The 25,056-nt window shown below is 41.3% G+C and overlaps 1 protein-coding gene across 1 annotated transcript; it reads right to left on the reverse strand.

Annotated features, from left to right (window-relative positions):
* Positions 1 to 160: 160 nt before the first annotated feature.
* LOC138978458 (dnaJ homolog subfamily C member 16-like) lies at positions 161 to 24,372 on the reverse strand. Its single transcript, XM_070351201.1, has 14 exons — positions 24,159 to 24,372; positions 22,894 to 22,960; positions 18,987 to 19,180; positions 16,629 to 16,762; positions 15,220 to 15,407; positions 13,907 to 14,167; positions 11,966 to 12,096; positions 9,704 to 9,902; positions 8,362 to 8,553; positions 7,685 to 7,752; positions 4,690 to 4,839; positions 3,547 to 3,711; positions 1,061 to 1,216; positions 161 to 445 (listed from the first exon to the last, which is right to left on the reverse strand). The coding sequence occupies exons 1-14, from the start codon at positions 24,308 to 24,310 to the stop codon at positions 190 to 192; spliced, it is 2,313 nt and encodes a 770-aa protein (XP_070207302.1). The 5' UTR covers positions 24,311 to 24,372; the 3' UTR covers positions 161 to 189.
* Positions 24,373 to 25,056: the final 684 nt, after the last annotated feature.

Genomic DNA, 25,056 nt, shown 5'->3' on the forward strand with positions numbered 1-25,056 from the left:
CTTAAAATGTTGAACTTACTCACATTAACAACCCCCCCCCCACACACACACACACATACAAAACAACAACACAGAAACACACCCACTACAGACAACAACACAACTTCAGGCCTTCAAAATACAAACAGACCCTGAATCTCACAGCTGCAGTCCTATGTAAACAAATCTAACAAACACTCGAAAAAGTCATCACTGCGCCATTTCTGGCCAGTAATCTATGCGAACTTTCTTGACGGATCCATCAAATATACGATCCATCCATAACGATAACCCTGACAAAACTTCGTTCACAAATATTCTTTCATCCATTCTGTCACTTTGTTCGTTCTTTGTCGCTTCGTTGCCAGAATCAGAATCGGAATCCATGAACCCCATCGCCTGCCCAACTTGGTTCTGTTTCCGGATCCATTTCTGTGCGTTGCGAGGATGGTACATGTAGTAATACCTGATGAAACAGAAATCATAATTATTGTCAAAAAAAGAAAAGAAGTTTTAAAATGGCAGACATTAGAATTATGTATGCAGGGTTCATACAGATGTTTTGTTCTAAAATTCAAGGACTTTTCAAGGTTATTCAAGACCTGAAGAGAAAATCAAGCACCCTCTTACCTTCAAACCTTGCAATGAAACACTCGCTGGTTTTTATACCCCCATTCAAGTACTTTCAAGGATTTCAAGCACCTGTACGAACCCTGTGTATGTTCACAAAGTTTTCGAGTCCCGACTTTGGCCTCGACTGAATCAGCGATGCAAATCTGAATCCACATGAAGTGGTGATCGCTCCCACTATCAATATACTCATAGGGGGGGCGGGGGTTCCACTTTGTGCCAATAACAACACACTCTCCATAAAAGGCTCAGCAACTATCTCCTTACTTGTCACTTGTGCCAATAACAACACACTCTCCATAAAAGGCTCAGCAACTATCTCCTTACTTGTCACTTGTGCCATTAACAACACGCTCTCCATATACGGCTCAGCAACTATCTCCTTACTTGTCACTTGTGCCATTCACAACACACTCTCCATATACGGTTCAGCAATTATCTCCGGCCTTACTTGCGGTATCCGTTGAGAGCTATGACGGTGCCGATACAGTTCCTGATGTTGATAGAGCTGAGCTTGACCTTGAAGCTCATGGACTGCTCCAGGAGATGCTGGTACCACGAGATGTAGTACTCCAGTTGCAGGAAGCCGAACGTCAGAGCGCTGTACCTGCAACACACCAACAGAACAATGCATCCACGGAATGGCAGTACGACTGCCTAAATGTCAGGGTCTTAGAAAGAGAGTTCTGTACAGAAAATCATCAGGAAATTTGGGGTGTTTGAGTGAGGGGTTGGGTGGTGATTTGGGATCTTAAAGGTCAGAGTTCCACTAAATTAGTGTACCTCTATAAGCACTTTATATTTGTCACATTTTCTTTTTCTGATCCCATTCATGTCATACCGTGACAGCTTTTTTTTGTATTTGGTATCGATATGTGCGTGTGTGTGTTCTCGAAAGTGTGTTGTCCCCAACACTGGTACATTAAAAACACACTCCTTCTCGTGAAAACAGTTTGTTTGTTTGTTTGTTTGTTTGCTTAACGCCCAGCCGACCACGAAGGGCCACATCAGGGCGGTGCTGCTTTGACATATAACGTGCGCCACACACAAGACAGAAGTCGCAGCACAGGCTTCGTGGCTCACCCAGTCACATTATTCTGACACCGGACCAACCCGTCCTAGCACTAACCCCATAATGCCAGACGCCAGGCGGAGCAGCCACTAGATTGCCAATTTTAAAGTCTTAGGTGTGACCCGGCCGTGGGGTTCGAACCCACGACCTCCCGATCACGGGGTGGACGCCTTACCACTAGGCCAACCGTGCCGGTAGTGAAAACAGTACGGCTCATCGTTGTACGGCTCACCGCCCCACGTCTTTTATAAGATCTCCCTCCACTTGGACACGTACCGTATTTGACGGATTACAAGACGCACCGTTTTATAAGCCGCACCCCCAACTTTCAACAAAACAATTGGGACGAGCCACGTATAGGCCGCGTCACTATATTAGCCGCCGTCGAAAAAAATATAATCAGATCGTGTCAATCAATCAAAACAACCGGGCAAACGAAAGTACGGTATTTGGCGAAATCGGCTCCGAGAATAAACAAGTGAAACAAAGAAGAAAAGTGAAAAAGTTTGAAGAAAAATATCACACACACACACAATTTGTAACCAACACACACATGTAGTCCCACCCGGAATAAGCTTTTTTGGGATGATTTACGACTTTTGCGCACATTTCGAGCAGACGAAAACACAACATGGCGGCTCTCGCTCCCCCAACTATCGCGAGACACAAAAAAACGAAATCTCGCGCGCGCGAGATCCTGATACATCCGGTGTTTCTCTGTACGCTATCTTGTCACGACGACTTGTTGACAAACGAAGATTCGCGAAAGAAAGAGAAAAGCGCCGAGTCTTGAGTAGAGAGCTAATAAAGTACCGGTAATCGCTAATCGAGCGAAATGAAAATCCGCGGCGACTTCCATTAGGTGAATGCTATTCAAGTTTAGGTAACGTTTTAGCCGCATCTTTTTATAAGCCGCAATGCGAATTTGTTTGAAAAAAAGTCGCGGCTTGTAGTTCGTCAAATACGGTACATAAGACCAGCCCTTTACTTGGACACTTACATGGGATGGATTACATGGTCATCTCTAAACAACAACCTTTTCAACATAACCAATACAACTTGTTTGTTTTATGCTGTCAGGAAGTTCATTGATCTTTCATCATGACTTATTGCCTTGCTGCCTACTCTTTCAAGTGACACGTTTGACATGCTATTACTTCCCTGGTGTACAAATGCTGCCTGCATTATTGCAATTCCCGGTGTTGTTTTACCCATTAGTGTCATCATAATTCTGATTTGTTTCGTTTTGGTTTCATTTTTCATTGCTCATTTTTCTTTTTGATTTATCTCCCTTTCCCCCTTTTTCTGCGCTTGGAGGACATCATCGCCATCTTCTCTGATAAGTCGTTTTGATATTTGTATTGTTGTTTTCATTTTTTTTTTAAACCTGTTGAAGACCTTTAGGTCGAAACGTTGTTCATTGTCATTTGTTTGTATATTTCGTTGCGAGTCCAGTATATTAGGTATTACTCTTAGTCATCATAATTGTCATCCGGGATGGTTTAGCAACAGAAAATGTGCTTACATGCTGGGTAATAGGAACACATGTGCCAGAAAATCCTAATTTGTTCGTTTAACCCCTTGACTGCCTTAGGACGGGTATACCAGTCCTGCACTTGTGCATTATTTCCATGATTAGATACTAAAAACAGATTCTTGGTTGAATTTCTTTTAAAAATAACATAGGTTTTACTTTTCTACCTACTGCCAGTTTGGAGCTAGAATTTTTTGTGAATTATTACACCCCGAACTCCAATATTCCCTGGCAGTCAGGAGTTTTGATTGGCAGCGAAAGGGTTAAATGCATGTTCGTTGGCACAAGAAATCAACTCTCCTTCTCCAAATAGTTACAGCCTACAACTCACCTGGAGTAAGGCTGCATAATCTCAGCAAACTTGTGCAGCAGTTGCTTCTTGCATTCCTCGTCGACCAGAATGACAAACGTCAGGCCGGTGTCTGCCTCTTTCACCAGGTTGTTGAAGGTCTCGTAACGAAGCTCGTACAGGTGGATCGTCTGGTTGTCAGGTGTGCTGCAGGAAAATGGCCAACGATCAAGCAAATACAGTCAAATTACCTGTCTGTAACATACACCCATGGGACGATCAAAGTGGCCGTTATTTCACTTAAAGAAACATAACTTTACCAACACCAACACTTCGGCAGCACATGTATATTCCTGCTGGAAGGCACATGCATGTGCCTGCATACACACACACACACACACACACACACACACACACACACACACACACACACACACACACAATCTTGGCCTGTGGTCACTATTGAAAGGGGAAATATAAAGGAGAATAGCTTGTCATGGATACATGGTAGTGGTCGTTGTAGGCAAGGGGTCACTTTTGAGAAGGGGTCGTAAAGGCAGGTTTGATCAAACAAAGCTGATATTAAGCTAATCCTGTATCAATGCTGTTGAAAGTCTCGTAACGAAGCTCGTACAGGTTAATTGTCTGGTTGTCTAGTGTGCTGCAAAAAGATTGATCAATAGATGATGTGTGTGCCATTTACTGCACGTTTTTTTTTCGAGTCATGATGTTGCAAACCCAACAGTCTTTTAATTGGAAAATGTGTGATATGTGAATCTAGACAAACAGCATAGTAAATGAAACTTTACTGGTTACACACAAATTCGACTGTATGTTGTCTAAGAATAAAAAAAAAAGCTACGCTAGAAAATATCCTGACACACAGAAACGTTTTTCAAGCATGTTCATGGAAAAAGGTCGTGAAAGGTGGATGCAGCGCCTATAGGCTGTTGATCTACTGGCCGATGTGAATGCGTGATATATTGTGTAAAAAAATTCCATCTCACACGACATACGCGCTTTGAACTTCGGATAAGGCGCTATATAAATACAATAAGAGAAAGGCATGAATTTTATTTACATTTCTGTATCTCCCCTCACCTGCGCTTTGAGCAGAGTTTAACTCTATATATAAAGCGCTTTATAAATATCATGCATTATCAATATTTTTATTATTACATGTACCTGGATGGAGGCCGAGGGCGTTTCTGGCCGGGCTTCATCTGATGGCGGATTTGGGCTTCTTCAGCGTCGTTCATTCTTTTGACGATGAAAGCCATGAAGGCCACCATTACCATCATCAAGATCGTCATGAAGTACGTCTGGGCCTCATATCTGCACGCCACACCAATGGCATATTACTACAAGTGTGCAGAATTATTATTGACCAGGTAAAGACCACAAGAAGTTGTTCCGCCCAGTGTTGTAAAACACAAGGAATATAGCTTGGCAATGCAGCAGCCACTCATCTATCCATACATATATATATAAAGACATAGTCACACACACACACACAAACAACCCTCCCCATCACCAAACACACACACATGCACACACACACACACACACACACACACACACACACACACATACACACACACACATACACACACACACACACACACACACACACAGAGTCACAAACGCAATAACTACCCTCCCCAACACCACCACCCACCCACCCACACACCCACACACACACACACACACACACACACACACACACACACACACACCATCAGTCTCTGGTCACTAGTCACTAACACAGACTTTTAAGTGTCAGATTGCTCTAGCTTGCTAAAAGAGACACTAAAGTGCTTCGTGCAATTTTTTTTATTGGTTCCTATTGAATTCTCTATTCAATGCAAGAGATCATTGCTCCCTTTCTTCCATACACATTTGTGAATAAACAACATGGTGAACACAATAACATGTGCAAATATAATTGAAGTATTTGCAGATTCACTATTCATTTGTTATTCTCCGCAAAGAAGTACAGCAGACTTCCACTAACTCGCGGTCCACTAAATCGCGAATTCGGCTATATCGCGGAAACCTCTTGGACCCCGAAAAAAACAGGACCGACCTTTAACCTCTTCACTGCCACAGTATAACAGCATTTTGGTATTGCAGTGCGCCAGGGCAAAATTTCGCTTTCTTCGGTAGGTTCACTAATCTGTTCAATGCTCGATCATTTATTGAGATATCTCTTAGATCTTTGGCATGTGTTTTGCTTATACCCTTGGCTATTGTAGGATGACATGATCATTGGACTTTGTTTGTGATTGTTATAGTAAAAATTGATATTATGACCATTTTTGTCAAAAATTACAGTTTCCGGACTTACACACACACACATTGCAGCACATAAAACTACACAAAACACTGCTAAAACTGGTGTCAAACATCAGGTACTCACATTACAGCCCATAAAAGTATTCTTCTGTGTGGTAATCCATAAATCACTTCTTGTAGAGCTTCCAGAACACTGTATCGCTTGAAAACAGGTCTACGAGTTGAGGTACGACTTTTGGCCGCCATTGTGAATACTAATAGATCGGTTCTATGTCTTGGCACAGTGGTGAGTTGTCAACACGTGGTAGTAGCTTATCCGAACGGTCTATGGGAAAGAACTGTGTTTAGAACCCTTACAAGTACTTGGACAGTGGTTACCTCCCATTTAGTTTTCAGAAATGTCCTGAAGTGTTGTTGACACAAATCCCACGTACGAGACACGGTTATGGGCGTACGACAAACCAAAAATGACCACGTATTACATACGGGGTGGGCAGTGAAGGGGTTAAAAAAAAAAATAGTCCCGTAAAGGCCAAAAAATAGTACAGATCATTGAAAAATGTTTCTATCATAACCACACTATCTCTCTCTGGGTCCGATGGCCTTTCATCATGCAGTAAATTGTCATTTCATCTTATCAGTCTCTCTCTCTTTCTCTCCCTCAGTCTCTCCAAATAGTGTTCTACGTGTGTGTGTGTGTTTTCAGGTTGTGTACATTACGGGTTGACCAAGGCCTGCGAACAAAAGAAAAACAACCTTTCACGCGCACTTGCCCCACTCAGTCAAGAACTTTCATGCCACGATCGGTATCGTCAAATTGGCCACGTGCCAATAGAGGTTAAGTGTCTGACCAGTCAGTATGGCCAGTCAGGTGTGCAGTTGAACACTCAAGTCCAGCTAATTGCGATCTCTGCTAGACGGTCCGGGTGGCCACAGGCGCCAATCAAGTGCTTAAACTGCGCTTCAGTCTTCTGCAATCTAGTCAGGCATGCAATTTAACACTCGAGTCTCACTAATCGCAATCTCAGCTAGACGCCCCGGATTTTTTACAGGCGCCATGAAGTGCTTCAGCTTCTTGCGTTTCCAAACGAAATAAAATAATGTGGTAATTCACCTTGGCTTGCGTTCTGTTCATTGTCAGTTAGTGTGTGTGTGTGCAGCAGTGAGTCGCTATACGCGTACAGTGTACGTCTGTGTCTGTCTGTGTCTGATTAACTAGCAAGTTTGTGACGACGTATGAGTCGGAGAAAAAAGACAAGAAATCGTCATCTGCTGATAAAAGAAAACGTGTCATCGCAGTTAATCTTTTGAGAACTTAGTTGCCAACAGAAGCGTCACACTTGCGAGAAACGCAGTAACACATACACATGAACATTGTAGCACAACCACATGCCAGGCGTGCGTGCGCACACGCACACACACACGCACGCACATACACACATGCACGCACACACAGTGCACACATGCACGCACACACACACATGCACTCACACGGCAAACGCACACACGCCAACGTGACGCTCACAGGCTTTTTGTGACTCAGACTCAGAAGAGAACGCGGTTTCTTCCCTTTAATTGGACCCCAAACTGCATCGCGAATCGAATATATCGCGATCAAAAATCTTGAAACCCCAAAGACCGTGAGTTAGTGGAAGTCTGCTGTAGTGTGATACAACAAAAATAACACCCTCTGAAAAATAAAGACAAGCTAGCAGGTACGTGGGATGGTGCGCATGAGAAACATTCCGACTGAATTAGAATCGAGCGCACAATCAGATTTGTTGAATTCGAGATTTGTTGGAAGATTTCACTCAGTCCAACCAGTGCTATTACATCCTACCCAGTAGGGCATTTTCTCATGCACACCACCCCTGGCAGCACTTACCCAGCAAAGAAAAACCAGAGTCTGTCTAACCAGTCCAACAGCTTGTAAAAGATCCTGGTCAGCAAATTCTATAACAAGAACATTGAAGTACTATATTAGTTTTCCTTTTTAATCAATCAATCAAACAATCAATCGCTTAATCAATCAACCAATCAAACAGACCAACATAATAGACCAAGCACACACACACACACACACACACACACACACACACACACACACACACACACCAGCTCTTCCACTGAAGCAAAGTAAAATTCCCTGAAATAAGGTATGTATGTATGTATGTATGTATGTATGTATGTATGTGTGTGTGTGTGTGTGTGTGTGTGTGTGTGTGTGTGTGTGTGTGTGTGTGTGTGTGTGTGTGTGTGTGTGTGTGTGTGTGTGTGTGTGTGTGTGTGTGTTTGTGTGTGTGTTTGTGTGTGCGTGCGTGCGTGCGTGCGTGCGTGCGCGTGCGTGCGTGTGCACCAAAATAAAACTGAAATTTGCATTAAATTTGTCCAATCCGGTCAGTTACTTGGTGTTGTCATCATAGTCAGGTGCGACTGTAATTCACTCACCAGTGTGTGTTCATTATAGAAATCAGGCATGACAGCTCTTTTGGGTAAAACGTGCCTTCAGCAAGAGGTCCCACTGTCCATACAATACCTTTCTTACACAAGTAATGAGCTCACCAGTGTGTGTTCGTTGTAGAAATCGGGCATGATGGCTTTGTAGGGTAAAAGGTGGTCAGTTTCCAGCAATTCTGTCAGACGTTTTCTCAGCGCCTCGCGAGAAATGTCCAAACCGTCATCATCAAGACTCCAGCCTTGTTCCAGGAATTCGTAGTTCACTCGCTTCTTGTCTTGGGGCCATATGATGGCCACCTTAAACAGGAAAAGAATTGAGGGGTTAGGTCAACGTTTTGTAACCCCTTTTAAAATCGGAGAAAATCAGAGATTGTTTTAAGGGGGAGGTCTTTAATCTTCACCGGATCATGCTTTGGACTACACAGTCCAGATGATGTGGGTCGTGTACGACCCATACTTTTAAATAAGGATTTCGACGGGCGCAGTGGTAGGACGTCGGCCTCCTAATCGGGAGTTCGAATCCCGGTTGCTGCCGCCTGGTGGGTTAAGAGTGGAGATTTTTCCGATCTCCCAGGTCAACTTATGTGCAGACCTGCTAGTGACTTAACCCCCTTCATGTGTACACGCAAGCACAAGACCAAGTGCGCACGGAAAAGATCCTGTAATCCATGTCAGAGTTCGGTGGGTTATGGAAACATGAAAATACCCAGCATGCTTACTCAACGAAAGCTGAGTGAAGCTGACTATGCTCTCAGAGTATAGTTTGGGGAACCCAAATGGGCAAACAAGCTCTCACGTAACCAACCAGAAAATTCTAGAACGCTGAAGAAGAAGGAATAAGGATTTAACGTAAAAAGTATGGGTCGTACATGACCCACGCCATCTGAAATGGGATAAACATAGAAAATTCCTTCTTTAATTCTTGTGGGTCGTGATCATCCGGACTGCCCAGTTCAAAATACTTCTTTGTTCATTTGTTTGTTTACAAAGAGAATCCTTCAGAAAGTGGTTGATGGTAGGGCCCTAATGGTGTTAGAGGATTACATGAAATCCTGATAAAAAAAAACTCCCCACAGTTACAGAGATACAGACACTTTTGTGAGGCTTTGGGTCGTCCACGACCCAGGAAGCATGGTGAAGGTTAAAAGAAGCATCTGTCCTACATGCATTAGGAAATACCGCATTGTAAGCTCTGGTAATGGGATATAAGTTGTTGTTTTTCTTCTTTTTTTTTTTTAACCTCAGTTGCATGCAGGTTTGCTACTACAATTATTTTTTGCCTTTTTTTTTTTTCTTTTTTTTTTTTCGTGTGTGGTTTGGAGCAAACCTTCTTCATAGGTCTTTTCTTTTCTCAGTCAAATGTGTACATTTTTAAATCAAAACACTTTATCAGTAAACTAATATGTTTACATGTTTAAGTAAATAAATGGGATATAAGTTAACATACCTCCAGAACGTTAGTGGTGCGAGTGGTGTTCCCTCTTGTGAGCACTTCCATCACCTTTTTCTGCACCTCTTCATACAGGTAGACAAAGCGAACTCGCTCTGGATGCAGCCGGATGCCCTCTCCGAGAGCAAATTGGCGGAATCGGTCGCGGGCAGCATCATGTTCGGCAATTTTGTTGGTTATCAGCGCCACACACAGCCTGAAGGAAGAGACCAGAATCAGCTGAATACGGTACCCCCTTTTTATGACCCTACAATTAATGTTTATCCCCCAACCCCTCCCCCGCAGACCTTATTTTCAGATTTTCTGTTCATGACCTCTGACTTTATCTCCATTAAATGGGGGGGGGTCCACTGTACTTATTTCAGCCTTTCAGTGCCTTTAGCGCATGCCATAAACATAACAATCTTGTTCTGCCACTCAAACAAGAAAACAGAAAACTCAAGGTCTTTCTGATTGTTGCCTCATTCTGTCTGGGATGGAAGTCGAATATGTTCAAAATCAAGAAAGCCTGCTTAGAGACAAAGTGGGAAAGACCTTTGCCCGGTGCCTAGTGTTTCTATACTATAAAAAAAATGTAACCCTGTGGATGTTTAAAAAATCAAGTGATAGCTATCACGAAATCTTTTTTTTCAATTACAAATTCCTTAATTCCTGATGGTAACCTCCAGCCTTGGACTCTGGATGCTATTAAGCCAACAAACAAAAAAAAGTCTGTTTACGGTATCCCGACCGACCCTATTTTTTCGTGCGACCATAGACGTTTTTTTGGCATTTGGAGAAAAAAAAAGTCTTTGTCTTTTGGCAAAATAACTTAAACATATCTTTTTTGGGGAAAAAAAATTAAAAAAAATTCCAACCTACAGACCCTATTTTTACATTTAGTCAAGTTTTGACTAAATGTTTTAACGTAGAGGGGGGAATCGAGACGAGGGTCATGGTGTATGTGTGTGTGTCTGTGTGTGTGTGTGTGTAGAGCGGTTCAGACTAAACTACTGGACCGATCTTTATGAAATTTGACATGAGAGTTCCTGGGTATGGTATCCTCACACGTTTTTTTCATTTTTTTTATAAATGTCTTTGATGACGTCATATCCGGCTTTTCGTGAAAGTTGAGGCGGCACTGTCACGCTATCATTTTTTAACCAAATTGGTTGAAATTTTGGTCAAGTAATCTTCGACGAAGCACGGACTTTGGTATTGCATTTCAGCTTGGTGGCTTAAAAATTAATTAATGACTTTGGTCATTAAAAATCTGAAAATTGTAAAAAAAAAAAAATTTTTATAAAACGATCCACATCTTATTCTCCATCATTTGCTGATTCCAAAAACATATAAATATGTTATATTTGGATTAACAACAAGCTCTGAAAATTAAATATATAAAAATTATTATCACTTTTTTTTTCTTCGAAATCAATTTAAAAACACTTTCATCTTATTCCTTGTCGGTTCCTGATTCCAAAAACATATAGATATGATATGTTTGGATTAAAAACACGCTCAGAAAGTTAAAACGAAGAGAGGTACAGAAAAGCGTGCTATCCTTCTCAGCGAAACGAATACCCCGCTCTTCTTGTCAATTTCACTGGCACTGCCTTTGCCACGGGCCGTGGAGTGACGATGCTACGAGTATACGGTCTTGATGCGTTGCGTTGCGTTCAGTTTCATTCTGTGAGTTCGACAGCTACTTGACTAAATGTTGTATTTTCGCCTTACGCGACTTGTTTGTGCCTATGTTACCGTAAACAGACTATTTTTTTTTTGTTGCCTTACTGACACCACATGATACAGTGAAACCCTCCTTTTGAGACCTCCAAACATTTGAGGAAATCAAGTTTTAAATGGAGGTTGTTTGTTTGTTTGTTCGTTCATGGGCTGAAACTCCCACAGCTTTTACGCGTATGACCGTTTTTACCCTGCCATACGCCGCTTTCGGAGGAAGCATGCTGGGTATTTTCGTGTTTCTATAACCCACCGAACTCTGACATGGATTACAGGATCTTTTTCGTGGTCTTGTGCTTGCGTGTACACACGGGGGTGTTCGGACACCGAGGAGAGTCTGCACACAAAGTTGACTCTGAGAAATAAATCTCTCGTCAAACGTGGGGACGAACTCACGCTGACAGCGGCCAACTGGATACAAATCCAGCGCGCTACCGACTGAGCTACATCCCCGCCGTAAATGGAGGTTAATTTACAGACGTTACATGACATCTGAAAACCAAGTGTTATAATATAATCTCCACAAAACAAACTCACTTTCTGCGTTTGAGCTTAGATTCCTTTGGACAAAGCTCATCAAAGACGCTCTGTGAGGAAAGGCGTGGCAGCAAAAGAAACTGGTTGCCTGTGATCACTTCTTCCAAGGTACTGCGTTCCAGCTGCTGCATCTGCAGAAACAAAGATTCTGCTATTCTTGAATTCCATTTCATTTATTTATCAATCAATCAATCAATATGAGGCTTATATCGCGCGTATTCCGTGGGTACAGTTCTAAGCGCAGGGATTTTTATTTTCATTTAAAAAATTTTTTTTTTTTTTAATGCAATTTATATCGCACTTGCCTTGGAAGCGAGAGGTTGCGAGTTCGACCCTGGGTCAGGGCGTTAGCAATTTTCTCCCCCCTTTCCTAACCTAGGTGGTGGGTTCAAGTGCTAGTCTTTCGGATGAGACGAAAAACCGAGGTCCCTTCGTTGTACACTACATTGGGGTGTGCACGTTAAAGATCCCACGATTGACAAAAGGGTCTTTCCTGGCAAAATTGTATAGGCATAGATAAAAATGTCCACCAAATACCCGTGTGACTTGGAATAAAGGCCGTGAAATGTGAATGCTCGCCCTAATAGGCTTGAGGTTTGCTGGCCGATGTGAATGTGAATGCGTGATATATTGTGTAAAAAATTCCACCTCACATGGCAGAAATTAATATTGAAAAGCGCAGTGAGCATATATATGATTATGCGCTATAGCAAATGTCCATTATTATTATTATTATTATTATTATTACTAAGTTGACCCCTGTACCCTTGACCTGAGGATCACAAATCCAGTGATCTTACAACATGACAGTAACTTTACTCTAATGACCATCTTCCCACGAAGACCACCCAAAGGATCCCCAACAACATGACAGTAACTTTACTCTAATGACCATTTTCCCACGAAGACCACCCAAAGGATCCCCAACAACATGATAGTAACTTTACTCTAATGACCATTTTCCCATGAAGACCACCCAAAGGATCCCCAACAACATGACAGTAACTATACTCTAATGACCATTTTCCCACGAAGACCACCCAAAGGATCCCTAACAACATGACAGTAACTATACTCTAATGACCATTTTCCTACGAAGACCACCCAAAGGATCCCCAACAACTTGTTTTCCCTTAATAATTCCCCTTTCTCAAGCAACCAGCATTTAAATAAAAAAAACACACCAGTAACCAGGTTAGGTTCATTTATATCTATAAACCAGCATTGTATAATTAACACGTTTGGTTGGTCCCTACATTACAGAAAGGTTCAACTGTGTGCCATACACTAATGGTAGCAGAGGAGGTTATAAGTGGTGACCAATTCCGAAGAAGCCATGAGCAGAAGAGTTCTTTCTTTCTTTCTTTATTTGGTGTTTAACGTCGTTTTCAACCACGAAGGTTATATCGCGACAGGGAAAGGGGGGAGATGGGATAGAGCCACTTGTCAATTGTTTCTTGTTCACAAAAGCACTAATCAAAAATTTGCTCCAGGGGCTTGCAACGTAGTACAATGTATTACCTTACTGGGAGAATGCAAGTTTCCAGTACAAAGGACTTAACATTTCTTACATACTGCTTGACTAAAATCTTTACAAAAATTGACTATATTCCATACAAGAAACACTTAACAAGGGTAAAAAGAGAAACAGAATCCATTAGTCGCCTCTTACGACATGCTGGGGAGCATCGGGTAAATTCTTCCCCCTAACCCGCGGGTGGTAGTCTAGTATAACTTCGGTAATGGTTGCATAACTTACATTAATGGTTGTAGCAACAAGGGAGATAGTCTTGACCAATTCCGAAGAAGCCATGAGCACAAAAGTCCAGAATAACTCACGTTAATGGTAGAAGAACTTCCGCTCATACTAGCAACAGGGGAAGTAATCTTGACCAATTCAAAACAATTAAACAATGAGCAGAAAAGTCTAGAATAACTTACGCTAATGGTAGCAACCGGAGAGGTAGTCTCCTCATTGAACATCAGGAGGGTTTCTCGTCGCTTGTTCACGTTGAATTTGAGCATCAGTTCTTCAGCCTCCACCGTGGAGGTGCAGACGTACCCAAAGGCCACACGATCTCGGTGGAAGAAGGCAGGGGCCAGGAACCGGGCCGACGGTTCAGAGCGAGGTGAGAAAAAGATGGCCGTCATCTGGTTATTGCGCCATTTCTGCAGGAAGGCGTCAACATCGCTATCCTTGAGCTGCACACAGAGAAATGTGTCATTGAAAACTAAGACTGATCGACCTACTAAGAAAACAAGAAGAGCAAACGCTCGATCGAGTCACTTTCGCAGTTCTGAATATTATATGAGGCATCAGATGGACAGGAAGAAATTGCTATTCACAACACAATGAGTCACGTTCACATAAAATTTGAGCCCGGTCACTTTTATAGTTTCCGAGAAAAGCCCAACGTTAAGTTGTGTGTTGCCGAACAGAAAAGGCTAGTTATCTCCCTTGTTTTTCTGATAACGTTCGTAAAAGGCTACAGATGTAAATACTTTGATGTAAAGAATAATCCTACAAAGTTTCAATCACATCCGATGAACTTTGTCAAAGATATAAAATGTCTAATTTTTCCTTTGACGCTGACCTGTGACCTTGAAAAAGGTCAAAGGTCAACGAAACCATCGTTAAAGTGTAGAGGTCATTGGAGGTCACGACTAAACAAAATATGAGCCCGATCGCTTTGATAGTTTCCGAGAAAAGTCCAACGTTAAGGTGGTGTCTACGGCCGGCCGGCCGGACGGCCGGCCGGACGGCCGGCCGGCCGGACAGACTAACACTGACCGATTACATAGAGTCACTTTTTCTCAAGTGACTCAAAAATGCTTGGAAGATTGAGGCACTTGCCGCACAACATGAGAAACTTGCAGAGATGCTCACATTGAAATTCTGTTTTATCGCTTTCTGTTTGTCTCTATCGCACATTTTAGAAACTCTTTTGTTAAATCTCTCTCTCTCTCTCTTTGAGACTCTTTTTTAATTATTCTCTGTCTCTCTACCCGACATCGAGATACACTTTATTTTTTCTCTCCCTTTGCAAGAACATGAAGAAATCTTTAATTGTCTAAGGCCATAGCCCCTAACAATTGTGGTTAAAATAACAGAGAGAGAGAGAGAGAGAGAGAGAGAGAGAGAGAGAGAGAGAGAGAGAGAGAGAGAGAGAGAGAGAGAGAGAGAGAGAGAGAGAGAGAGAGAGAGAGAGAGAGAGACTCACACAATGACAATGACACAACCATATCTTTCTCACCCTGATCAATGTATCTTTGGGGAAAAGTTGGCGCACAAAGTCTCGCAGGCCCTGAACGCTGATGACGTTGACCTTCAGGTGCGTGACCTTGCCGTTGACCATTCCCATCACCTCAGGGACGTTGTGAATGCGCAGATAACTAGCAAGGTCAGGCGAGCGCTGAACGTGAATTGTCGCTATACACAGACCTTCAGGGGCAAATCAAAATAAAGATGAACATGATGATGAACTGATGAAGTATGTTTGAATTGTCGCTATACACAGATCTTCAGGGGCAAAACAAAATAAAGTTGAACATGAACTGATGAAGTATGTTTGAATTATGGCTATACACAGATCTTCAGGGGCAAAACAAAATAAAGATGAACATGAAGTATGTTTGAATTGTCGCTATACACAGATCTTCAGGGGCAAAACAAAATAAAGTTGAACATGAACTGATGAAGTATGTTTGAATTATGGCTATACACAGATCTTCAGGGGCAAAACAAAATAAATATGAACATGAAGTATGTTTGAATTGTCGCTATACACAGATCTTCAGGGGCAAAACAAAATAAAGATGAACATGAAGTATGTTTGAATTATGGCTATGCACAGATCTTCAGGGGCAAATCAAAATAAAGATGAACATGAAGTATGTTTGAATTGTGGCTATACACAGATCTTCAGGGGCAAAACAAAATAAAGTTGAACATGATGATGAACTGATGAAGTATGTTTGAATTGTTGCTATACACAGATCTTCAGGGGCAAATCAAAATAAAGATGAACATGAATTATGTTTGAATTGTTGCTATACACAGACCTTCAAGGGCAAAACAAAATAAAGTTGAACATGCAGTTTGCTTTTTGTGAATAAAGATGAACATGAAGTATGTTTTAATTGTCACTTTACAGAGACCTTCAGGGGCAAAACAAAATAAAGTTGAACATTAAATTGTGAAAAACCCCGAAAGTAGATCTCATGGGTTCACGATGGCTCAGGGGTTACATAAACCACGAAAACTGGTGTGTGGTTTACACAAGCTAAATAGCCATTCAAATGAACTGTGTCATTTAATGCTATTAAATGCTATTGCCAATGTGTCCCATCAGGTTAGAACTGCTTTTTTCATGAGAAGAAATAGAGTTAAACATGAGTACGTTTATTGCTCCCCTTCACCAAAAAACACTTTTATTCTGTTTCAAAAATGTATTTAAGACCTTTGTCTTGCTCACGTTTTTCTGTGTGCTGACCGAGTCTAACTACAAGTACCTCACAACAGTAGTGTTTACATAAAACACAGTGGATAACAGACTCTTTTCATTTGCAATTTCAAAGATATATATCTGTATTTTGCCAACTGTAGACACCAATTTGTGACCAAACAACATTGCTGGACCGGTGTGCACAAACTCTAACTTACCGACACTCTCCACTTCTTCAAAGATTTTTTCCAGCAGGTGTTCCATGCGCATGCAGTTGAAGCAGAAGTTCCCAAAGGCATACAGAAAACATGGCGTTTGATGACTCTCCGGCTGAAGTTTTGATTCAAAGTTCCTGAAGAAAGTACATTTCAGGGATTCAGTAAATCCACTGTTATTATATGAAAGTACAACTACCAAGTCAAAATACTAACAATAATACATTTTGACTTTTCTGGCAGACAAGCACAGGAAAAGTGCTCTGAAAAAGGTAACAAACAACTAATCAAACAATAAAACGCACATAAAAAAACCCAAATCCATTACTTTATTTCCTTATGCCCTCTGAAGAAAAAGAATACATGTTCATTACAGATACAGGGTTCGACACTAGCGGGGGCGGGGGGCGGAACGCCCCAGAGTTTTGTGTTCCGCCCCAAACATTGCCGAAGCTTGGGGCCCACTCCGCCCCAGGATAAATTCCAACAATGACAAACCGAAAATTCTAATGCCAGCAGAGCCAATCACTAAAAATCGCCAAAGTCGTCACTGAAATTTGCGTTACGATCAATGCCGCAGTCAAGAAAAAAACACATTCAAATCGTCAAAGGACAATGTCGTAAGGGAAATAACTCCCAGATTGCGCTCTTTAGCGTGAGAGATAAGTATCGCCTTCAAATGCCAAACGCAAAATGTGGCGACACATCCCTGGTGTAAAAAGACATGGAAATGAAGATGAAGAACAGGGTGGAGAGAAACGAAAAAAGGAGACCGATGCAGCCAAAAGCGCGAAGCGCTGTCGTAATTTCAATGTCAAATGGTTGAAAGAATTTCCCTGGCTTCAGTACGATGAAGAAAAACAGACAATGCATTGCCGCACGTGAATACTGAGAGTGGGCCCCAGATTTTTTTTTTCCGCCCCAGCAATTTCCATCTCTGGGGCCAGTGTGGCCCCAGGCCAAATAAGTTAGTGTCGACCCCTGCAGATACCACTGTTCTTGAAAAACTGAAAATTGCTTAGAGTTAGATCGTGTTGTCATTCATATTTTAACATTTCAGTAAATTGCATGTACTATCAAAGAAAAATAATACTAATAGTAATACAGTGGTACCTGTGATGTGAGGCCCCACTGACGAGTCGACACCTCCCATGAAATGACACCTTCTAGAGTCCTTTTGTCTAATATCTTGACCAAAATATATATGTGTAATGACTGGCCACCTGCAATGTTTTCAACTGTTCGCAGGGGTGTCTTTTCGGTGAAGGTACAACTGTACCAAATATTTTCTTTGTTTTTATTCATCTTCTTCTTCTTCTTCGTTCATGGGCGGAAACCCCCACGATCACTCATGGATTTGCACGAGTGGGTTTTTACATGTATGACCGCTTTTACCCCGACATTCAGGCACCCATACGCCGCTTTCCGGGACATTGTTTTTATATTTAGTCAAGTTTTGACTAAATATTTTAACATCGAGGGGGAATCGAAACGAGGGTCGTGGTGTATGTGCGTGTGTCTGTGTGTCTGTGTGTGTGTGTGTGTAGAGCGATTCAGACTAAACTACTGGACCGATCTTTATGAAATTTGACATGAAAGTTCCTGATTATGATATCCCCGAACGTTTTTTTCATTTTTTTGATAAATGTCTTTGATGACGTCATATCCGGCTTTTCGTGAAAGTTGAGGCGGCACTGTCACGCCCTCATTTTTCAACCAAATTGGTTGAAATTTTGGTCAAGTAATCTTCGACAAAGCCCGGACTTTGGTATTGCATTTCAGCTTGGTGGCTTAAAAATTAATTAATGACTTTGGTCATTAAAAATCTGAAAATTGTAAAAAAAAATAAAAATTTATAAAACGATCCAAATTTACGTTTATCTTATTCTCCATCATTTGCTGATTCCAAAAACATATAAATATGTTATATTCGGATTAAAAACAAGCTCTGAAAATTAAATATATAAAAATTATTATCAAAATTAAATTGTCCAAATCAATTTAAAACCACTTTCATCGTATTCCTTGTCGGTTCCTGATTCCAAAAACATATAGATATGATATATGTTTGGATTAAAAACACGCTCAGAAAGTTAAAACAAAGAGAGGTACAGAAAAGCATGCTATCCTTCTTAGCGCAACTACTACCCCGCTCTTCTTGTCAATTTCACTGCCTTTGCCATGAGCGGTGGACTGACGATGCTACGAGTATACGGTCTTGCTGAAAAATGGCATTGCGTTCAGTTTCATTCTGTGAGTTCGACAGCTACTTGACTAAATATTGTATTTTCGCCTTACACGACTTGTTTTTTAATAAGGAGAGTAACATTTTTGAGTCTGGAGTCTACTGTCTAGTCTCACCTCAGGGTAGCCATATGCTTGTCGATGATAGATTCCGCTTGACGACCAAATCCTCCCCCAAATCCAAACCCTCCGCCTCCGAAGAATTCGTCAAATGGAAAACCAGATTCTGGATGACGTCTTTGGGCTCTACCCTGTGCTGTGGTGTAACCATAATTGTCGTAGTCACGCCGCCTTTCAGCGTCGCCCAATGTCTGCAAGTAAAATGAGTCTGTTCATAGTAATATTCTACTAGTACAGTAAAATCTCTGACTAACGACCTTGAAAATGTCCAGAACAAATCGGTTGTAAACTTGCCACAAATTCATACCTATAGGCCAAATGTCCTGAGCTCTTTGGTATCAATAGGACATTTGACTGCTTTCAGACATTTTAATAGGACATTATAATTTTGTGCAAAACACAAAATCAAGTGCACACACACACATATCAGAATATGCACCAACATTGTGTGCGTATGTTTTATTCCTTTTGTTTCAAACAGGACACACACAAAAAAGAAACAAACAAACTAAAAAGCAATCAAAAACGTCAGCACTCTTACTTTGATTGGCACACAAACTGCATGATTTCCTGACAGAGCTTTTTGCTTGACAGATTCGACAAAACATTTCTCAGTGTCAGCCATAAATATAGTTAACCTTATTAAAAGACCGTTTGTGTGAATTTCCTGCTGTACCGACACCATCTACGAGTGATGAAACTTTACTTTCCGTGATTGTGGAGGTTTCAGCGGCGACACTCTTTGGCACTGTTATTTTCCAGAATGATGATACTAGTCGTGTAACACACGATGCCGTTGAAACACCAAACGTGCTCAGCTTTAGCTGTTCTTTGGCAGGCTTTAGTTTTTTTTCGGTGGCATAATTCAGTGCCGTGCGCTTCATCTCTAACCGAAAGCAAATTAAAGCAGACGCGACACTTAGTCACTTGGCGTTGTCTCCCGTACTCCTTACTTTAGTGTGCTGTAGACGGGTGTACGCAAACGGCTCATACCGCAAACGGTTCGGAAAACGCAAGATCTGCACTGCACAACTTCAGTGCACCTGTACGATAGCGCGCTCGGTCGCTTTTTACACCCCCGGTATAGGGGTGTGTATAGGTTTCGCTCGATGTGTTTGTTTGTTTGTTTGGGTGTGTGTTTGTGTTCGCATATAGATCTCAAGAATGAACAAACCGATCGTCACCAAACTTGGTGAACAGGTTCTATACATTCCTGAGACGGTCCTTACAAAAATTGGGACCAGTCAAACACACGGTTAGGGAGTTATTGGTGGATTAAGATTCTACAAGGACTTATAGCGGGACATATTAATGGTCAAAGGGAAATAACCTTCTCAGTTGGTGGCAGTGAGAATGGTTATTTCCCTTTGACCAACGGGGGTGTTTTTCCTACCTCGGAGGAATTTCTTGTTAAAGATTTTTATCATGAAAGGAAAATTATCAAATAACGCGCTGTCCGAAGGAATGGAGTTCTTATCGGACAATGACTGCGCTCAGTTGAAAACGATAGGACATTTGACCACCATGTGGCTATGTGAATCGGATATTTGAGCCTTTTGATTGGTCTATGTCCGATGTCCGACGCCATCCCTGGTCTTTATTGGGAATCTGATTCTGAGGGTAGAGTTTCACTACTGCTACTCCTTTTTGAACGTTTTCTGTCACAGCTTTCTTTGCTTTCCCACTTGTTGCGAAAAGACTCCTAGTCCTAGTCTTTGATTATTGATTCCAGAAGGAGCTACACTGGAGACCAAGCTCTGGGGAACTTCAAAAGACCTGAAAGCGACGTTCCAGTTCACGACAGCAGCGGAACTACGACCCTAGACACAACCGTCGAACGCAGAAGAAGAAGAAGATTATTGATTGAATCAGTGTTTTCCACACTCCCAAACCTTTTGTGATTCCTATCGCTCTTTCACCTTTGTTGCTTCTCTCTGTGACTTAGTCACTTACAATATATATATATGAGGCTGTGCCAAAAGGTGCTCTGTCAGAGGGGGACATTTTATAAGAAAATAAAAGTAACAGTATCATTTCAACACTTACACAATGTGAAAGAATAGTCATTTGGACATACAATTCCAGTCTTAAAAAGATAACTCAGTAAAGCGACTTTGAGAAAATGATGTGTAATCGTAATTTTTGGGAATCTGTCGGATGTAACAATGGACATGAAAGACAAGTAAACCTATATCATTTGAGCAAATTTTTACTTGTATCATTTATATATAACCATGTAGCAGGTGTTTAAACTAAAATGTACTGATTGCTGATAGAAACTGAACACAATATAGTGCAATGATGATGTCATGTGTTGCATCCGACAGATAGCAATTACTAGCAGTTTGAATTCAAGAACAGCAAAGCACAGTTTTGATCAAAAACCAAGTTTATTCATTTGGTGAAGTCCTTTCATTGCTGTCAGAAACAATAACATTGATCATGCCTGGAGAAAAGATTGCCAGCCATACCATTCATCTGTCGGAGGTAACATTTTTAGAATGGACACAAATTTTTTCTGATGTCATGTGTTGCATCCGACATGTATGTAAATTTAGCAGTTTTGCCAGAGTAATGGTGGGAATCGCAAACTTAGCCCGTTTGTGGAAAGAAAGGGACATTTTGATCCGTTTTTAGCTCATATCGTGCTGACTGATGAAGGCCAGAGCCAAACGTTCCCACATGACACGAGCGAAGCCGTGTCAAAGTTTCGGTTGACAGTTTGATATCTGTGTCAGGAGTTTCGATCGAAGCCTGACTTAACACTTTTGAGGCAGTCTTTGTTATTTTTGAGTTTGTTTCCTGCATATGATAGCCGTGTAAACTGTTTAACACGGTTCCAAAGGTTATTTTAGGTTTCGAACTTTCACTCAGTATTTTTTTTTTCTTTCGGGTTGAACTTTCTGTTGACCGCAACTTACAAGAAAAAGCTGACATGGAACTGATACTTACCGCTGCGTGTTATCGACGCCATCTTGGAGGGAAAAGTGCGCGAAAGGCATTGTGGGAAGGAATGTCTTTTTACTGCGATGCGACAAACATCCGGTAGAAGTAAAATCGCGGCCAGAATTATTAAATGTTCGATCGAAACACTCTGACATGACGAAGTTACTCCGTAAAAAACATGCCTGATATAAAATATATACAACAATCAGTGCTGTTTTCACCGTTGCTAAACGTCAAACTAAGATTGCAGCACTTGTTTCTGTGTTCTTCTAGAGAGATTTCTGGAGCAAATCACTGCCGTCAACCTTTTCTGCTGGTGTGACATCTGACATGATAGGTTACGATCGTAACAGCTTTTAAAAAAACCGTTTTTCACACATTTCGGGAAGAATTTTGTTCTGCTTTTTACATTGATTAAAAAGCTGAATCTCTCCTCTTTCACCCATCTACAAAAAAATGACTCTCAACTTGAAAGATAAAAAACAAGAAATCGTTGTTTGTGGGTCCCCTAAAATGTCCCCACTTCCGGATCAACATTCGGACCTGAATCTTGTAATTATTTTGTATTTTAACCCTTTCAAAGACCAACATGCACCTTAATGTTGTGCATGTTGTATCTTTGATATACTTTTAAGCTAAGTGAGGCTAAATCAGGAAAAATGTATGATTACAAAACAAAATATCAATGTGCAAATTTGACAGGGGTCTCCCAGAGCACCTTTTGGCACAGCCTCATATATATATCTTCTAGCGTCAAAAGTTTCGTTGTTTAGTTGGAGTCGCCATGTTTACACTACCACTCAACGCAATGCAATCCTTTTTAACAAAATGGCAGAATGACTGTTCCAGTTACTTGTAAAAAAAAAAGGTTTGCATAAATTCAATTAATTAAAGTTTAAACACATACCTCTTTTAGTTTTACCCAAAGCTAATCTGAATAAAACATTTGAATACATACCTCATACGCTTCATTTATTTTTGTGAAATGATCGGTGGCATCTGGGGATTTGTTCTTGTCTGGATGCCTGCAAAAAAGAAAAACCATTAAAAATACACGATTAACTAACCTCAAATACAACTGCACAAGCACATTATTAACCAAAAGTTACTTAAGTCAAGATTCTGTACAACCGTATTCTTAATTATGCTCTCCACTAAGCTCGTTCTTCACCCGGGACCCTCTGCCAAAAGTGAGGATGCACGATCTGTATGGACTTGAGTCACTGACTGTGAGATACACATACAGTACTCTCCAAAACACTGTCTAGGCTCTTCTTGCTAACTTTACACACCATTGAGACTAGCTCTTTTTCTTGAATGGCTGAGAAACGTGTGTCTGAGACTGCCCCCCAGACCTCCATTTCCACTCAAAAATTGCCGCTCAAGTTTAGAAACAACAGACCTCAATTCATATTCACAAGCGTTGATAATGATATGGAAAAAAATGAATAGTTGTAGAACATGCATGAGGTCTTGAATATAGGGCTAAGAGGAGACATGTACTGTAGTACTGTACGTACTAGGTCAGTGCACATGCACACAATTCTAAAACATGTTTTATGAGTATGACTATGAGTATGATACTATGAGTATGATACTATGAGTATGACAAACCTCATTCATGATTAAAAGAAATGAGAAAGTCCTCACTAGACATAACGAAAAATACATCACTAAGAGTCTGTTCGTGTATATTTCATTTGGTTTCATCTGTGACACTATAACTAGTATAAGTAAGTAACAGAACACAACCAACGTCATATGATACGATTCGGTGATACAGAACTGCCACTACCACTACCAGTGCCACTACCACTACCAGTGCAGGAACATCCTACACTACGATGATACGAGCAGTGTCTTTACACTCCAGGCCTGAAAGTGGCGAGTATTTTACTCACCATGGCGAGTAGAAACATGTAAATGGCGAGTAGAAATGTAAATCTACTCGCCAAATGCAAGTAAAGTTGCTGAACCAAATATACAAAAATTCGCTCTCTGGCTAGTAAATTATGAGAAGTACTAGCCAAAGGCAAGTGCCTCATTTCGTGGACTTTCAGCGCTGCACTCATGTACTGTACCTAAAATGTACATGCTACATCTTTACACAGTAACACACTGAATAATCCTAATTCACATGCTTTAATCCTTACCATTAACGAAACATAGTCAGTACTAATTGGATCATCATAAAAATACACGCTTTTAATTTTTCATTCTTACCATTGTCTAGCAAGCCGCTTGTAAGCTGCTTTAATTTCTTGAGTTGAAGCACTTTTTTCGACGTTTAAGACAGCATAAAGATCTTCTGCAAGCACCAAGGCAAGGAGACCAACACAAAGTGCTAGCTTGGTAACAAAAATTGAAACATTCATCTTAAAATTTCATTCACAATCATCAGTGGAAAGCAGACATCAACATCACTCGCTCTTTCAGATTCTAGAACCGGAAATAAAGAGACGAGCAGTATTTCCGCTGAAAAGCTGCCTTCGTTTAGTTTCGCACACAAAATCGCTACTTTCTCTTTCTGTTCATGCCGATATGTGTGTGTGTATGTGTTTGTGTGTGTGTGTTTGTGTGTGTGTGTGTGTTTGTGTGTGTGTGTGTGTATGTGTGTGTCAGTGTGTGTGTGTGTAAGAGAGAGAGAGAGAGAGAGAGAGAGAGAGGGAGAGAGAGAGAGAGAGAGAGAGAGAGAGCCGAACTGACGAACAAACGAACGAACGAACGAACTTTATTACTCAAGGATGGAGATTTTAGGCTCACGCCTAGTCTTACAATCTGTCAGAGAGAGAGAGAGAGCGAGAGAGCGAGAGAGAGAGAGAGAGAGAGAGAGAGAGAGAGAGAGAGAGAGAGAGAGAGAGAGAGAGAGAGAGAGAGAGAGAGAGAGAGAGAGAGAGAGAGAGAGAGAGAGACTGAGCGGATTTGTCCTTCGTTGGGGGTATGCAGTGCCTTAATTGGCATTGCACTTCTACTTAATTGTCATTCAGTGAATGAGTTAGTTGGTACCATTGTTCCCTCATTTCCCTCGTCAATAAAGCATTACCTATCTTATCTTTTCAGGATGGAGAAAGCGCCTCTCTCTATCTCTTCACGTGAATGCGTTGTTGGATTACGGCATTAT

The sequence above is a fragment of the Littorina saxatilis genome, linkage group LG10 (genome assembly GCF_037325665.1).
Source record: "Littorina saxatilis isolate snail1 linkage group LG10, US_GU_Lsax_2.0, whole genome shotgun sequence".
NCBI lineage: Eukaryota > Metazoa > Mollusca > Gastropoda > Littorinimorpha > Littorinidae > Littorina > Littorina saxatilis.

Coding starts and splice junctions, on each gene's coding strand:
- LOC138978458 (XM_070351201.1), bottom strand. CDS start 24,310: ATGAATGTTTCAATTTTTGTTACCAAGCTAGCACTTTGTGTTGGTCTC. Junction 16,763..18,986: donor AAGCATATGGCTACCCTGAG/GTGAGACTAGAC, acceptor TACTTTCTTCAG/GAACTTTGAATCAAAACTTC. Junction 8,554..9,703: donor GCACCACTAACGTTCTGGAG/GTATGTTAACTT, acceptor TTCCTGTTTAAG/GTGGCCATCATATGGCCCCA.